At 65.3% G+C, this 3,577-nt stretch overlaps 1 protein-coding gene across 1 annotated transcript; it reads right to left on the minus strand.

Moving 5' to 3' along the window:
* Positions 1-1,388: 1,388 nt before the first annotated feature.
* Dio3 (iodothyronine deiodinase 3) lies at positions 1,389-2,776 on the minus strand. Its single transcript, XM_004673245.3, has one exon. The coding sequence runs from the start codon at positions 2,719-2,721 to the stop codon at positions 1,807-1,809; it is 915 nt and encodes a 304-aa protein (XP_004673302.2). The 5' UTR covers positions 2,722-2,776; the 3' UTR covers positions 1,389-1,806.
* Positions 2,777-3,577: the final 801 nt, after the last annotated feature.

Raw genomic sequence — 3,577 nt, forward strand, 5'->3', positions numbered from 1 at the left:
ATGGCTCTCTGGGAATCTCCGCCCGGTCACTGCAGGGGGAGCAAGAGCGGGGCGAGAATCGTGGGAGCGCCTGGCCCAGAATGCTGGGGATGTGTGTCAAACGCTGCGCCCCCTTCTCCCGCCCCGAGTCTTTTTTATCCGTCCCCCCACTTCTCTAGTCTCCATTTCTGGGCGGGTTGGAGGTGACTGCGGAGTTTGGCTTGGGCTGCGTGGAAGAAGTGGTGCCCCGGGGCCGCAGCGTCCGCGGCTCAGCAGTGGGAGCTGGCCTGCAGCTATAGAGTTGCCCCGCCAAAGGCGCGCGGACTCCAGCAGCTGGGTCAAGGTTGGCCGCAGACTACGTGGCAGGTGCCAGAGCCAGGGAGGAACCAAGCGCGCGAAAGCGCGCAGTGCCCGCGAGCGGAGCTCAGCGAGGTGTCGAGCCTCCTGGGCCCTCATCACCACCCTCTCCCGAACCGCCGAATGCGTGGAGAATTTGGACCGCACTGTGGCTGGTGTGTGTGTGTGTGTGTGTGTGTTTGCGAGCGCGTGGCACAAGCGTGCCGGCAAGTGAGGATACCCTTTGCCTCCGGCGCCTCCTTCCTCGCAGACCTCGGCTTCTTCCCCCACGTTCCCCGCCCTGGTGTGTGCGTGCTGTGGCCAGTGCAGACTCCCTTTCCACGCCACCCACTTTGCAAGCTCCTGTTGCAGGACCGAGGCTCCTTCCAACCTGGCTTTCTTCCCCTGGGGTCACTATGGGGACACAAGGGAGAAATTTGTGTTTAAATCTGGTTCCTTTTCAGATGCGTAAGACAAAAAAGGGACCGAAGGCAATTAGAAAGCAGTTTACTTCAAGTCTTTATTATTGTAGCTTAAAAGTTTATATACAGAGAGTATTCCAGCAAAACATTCATCAAATGGCCTCCGTATCAGGGACAATCCGCAATCACAGCTCTGTTGAGGAGTCCTTGGCACGGGCTCTCCTCCATCTCCTTTTCTCCTAACCCTCCCACCTAACCCCCCCTTCCCTTGGAGTTCTAGCCTTTTCTTTCTCTCTGGGACAATGCCTCAAGCCACCTTCCTCTGGTCAGGTAGCATACCCCCCTTCACCTCCCTCTCCCACACCATTTTCGGTGGTTCCTTACGGAACCCAGGGCACTCTCCCCCTCTCGCTTTAGGCGCAGTTTTGAGCCCCTGCAATTCAGAGCCGGCTCGTGGTTAAGCCCAGTTAGAGAAGGCTCTTCATCAGCGGCAGGGCTCATGCGCGTCCAAAGCAAGGCGGGGAGACTACCCTGCCCACCCTTTCCCATCCCGTCTCCCCCCACCCCCCAACAACTCATGGACAAGAAATAGACATAAAAGCAGCAGGGCTCCCTGCACGCGACAGGTGGGTGCCAGGCAACTAGCTAGAGCCTGCGGCTGCTGCTGGAACCCAGCTGCGCTCGGGGCGCGCGGGCGTGGCCAACGTGTCTGCGCAGCGAGACTGGGTACTACCGCGTTAGAACGAAGGAACGCGGGGCGCAGGTCTGAGAAAGTCCAGCAGGGGCCAGTCCTGGGGACACACGGGCAAAGGTGCCAGTGCGACCGCACCAATACCCCTTAGAGGATTTCAAGCAAGCCAAGAAGGTACAGGTGACAAACAGTCACTAAAGCGGAGTCCCGGGGAAGCAAGTCTGTAGGTGGCTGAGAGGGCCAGACTGAGCCTGAGCTCTGTGGCTTCGCGCGTTTGTGTCACTGGGCCCTTTCCAAACTTGACTTTCATCGGCACACTGGCAGGTGGGCTTTGAAGGCCCAAAGCCCACCAAGTTCAGTCAGTTGTCCCATGGTTGTTTACAGCCTACGGGGCCTGGCACCATGCAGCTCCTCATCATAGCGTTCCAGCCAGGTACGCAGCTCAGAGACCTGGTAGCCGTCGGGGCCACGACCGCCTTGGTACATGATGGTGCCGCTCTGGATGACGTAAAGACGCTCAAAGTAGGCGCCATATGCCGAACTGCTGGAGTTGGCCATGGTGTCCAGGACCAGAGCACAGTCAGGTGCGCCTTGCTGCAGCACCCTCGCCGCGCTGACCCGGTCCTCCAGGCTCCGATGCTGTGGGATGATGTAGGGTGAGTCTGTGGTGACCCAGCCGTCGGAGGGGTGCGCTTCCTCGATGTAGATGATGAGGAAGTCGACATCGCGCTGGTACTTGGTGACCAGGCGCTGGAAGGCGCTCATGCGCGCCATGAACGGAGGTCAGGTGCAGCTGCCAAAGTTGAGCACCAGCGGGCGGCTCCCTTGCGCATAGTCCAGGATGCGCTGGCTCTGGAAGCCATCAGGCAGGACCACCTCGGAGTTGGGCGCCGGCCCGCCCTCGTGTGCCTGCTTGAAGAAATCCAACTTCTGGCCATGCCACACGGCCTTGAGCGACGCCAGGGTGCACAGGCGGTTGTCGTCCGAGACGCAGATGGGTGGGTCGTCGGGGGGGACCTCCTCGCCTTCACTGTTGAGCTCCACTTCGGGTTCCGGCTGTCCCCGGTGGCGACGGCGCAGGAAATGCTTGCGGATGCACAGGAAGTCCAAGAGCCAGAGCATGAAGGCCGTGCCGAGGAAGCGCGGGAAGAGCACGAGGCACGAGGCGGTCTGGGCGCAGAGCCTCAGGGAGTGAAGCAACAGGGAGCGGAGCATGGTGGCCGCGGGCCCCGAAGACCCCCGGGACCCCTCACCCTCTCCGACCACCAACCGCGAGGCGGCCTGGCGAGGCATCTGGTCTTCGGCGGTGCAGGGAGCTCAATTTATAGCCAAGGCTTCAATTGGCGGGAGACTCCACCTCCGGCCCGGCCCGCCCCCTTGCAACTTGAGCCCGGAGGGATCACCCAGCGGCGCGGCCAATGCCCTAGAAATCGTGGGTCTAGGGCGGGCGCCGCCGGCCGAGGGCGGAGCGGTCCCGGCCCGGGGCCGGCGAGGGCGGGCCTGAGCCCCAACGCCAGCTCTCAGGGGGCGGGGGACCCTGGTTGCACCGCGGCCGGACGCGGGGGAGCCCGACCTGGAGCCCGGGAGCTCGCGGTGGCGGTCCTGTAGCCGGCGAGAGCGCCGCGCGCGGCCCTGCTCTCCGCGGCCTGGCCCCGGTCCACGCCCCTCTCGCCGCGCACCTGAGCCGAGTTCCCCGGTGGCCGCCGCGCCGCGCCGGAGCTCCGGTTCGCTTCCCGCGCGCCACCGCCAACGCCGCCCACGCTGCTGCCGCTCGTGCGGGGCCGCTGCCCAGGTACCGCGGGAGTCCCGGTCGGTCCGCGGCCGCGGCTTCCCTGGCCCCGGCTCCAGCCCCGCAGAGGACTCGGGCCCGCCGGGAGGTAACTTTGGGCTCCCGCCGCCTTCCCGGCTCGCCCGCGGGCGCCGCTCGACTGCCGCAGCCCGTCCGCCCGCCTCCCGCGCGCGCTCACACTCGCGCCTCGCACACGGCCGCCCCCCGCACCGCCCCGCCACGCACACCGCGCTCCGCGCCCCCCGCCGCTGCCCGAGGCTGCCGCGCGCCGCCCCAGCCCGCGCCGCGCCCGCCCCGTCCCATCGCGGTCCCGCTGGGCGCTGCGGCTCCTGGGTCAGCGGTCCCCGGCTCCAGCCGGGA

The sequence above is a fragment of the Jaculus jaculus genome, chromosome 7, assembly GCF_020740685.1.
Source record: "Jaculus jaculus isolate mJacJac1 chromosome 7, mJacJac1.mat.Y.cur, whole genome shotgun sequence".
Lineage (NCBI taxonomy): Eukaryota > Metazoa > Chordata > Mammalia > Rodentia > Dipodidae > Jaculus > Jaculus jaculus.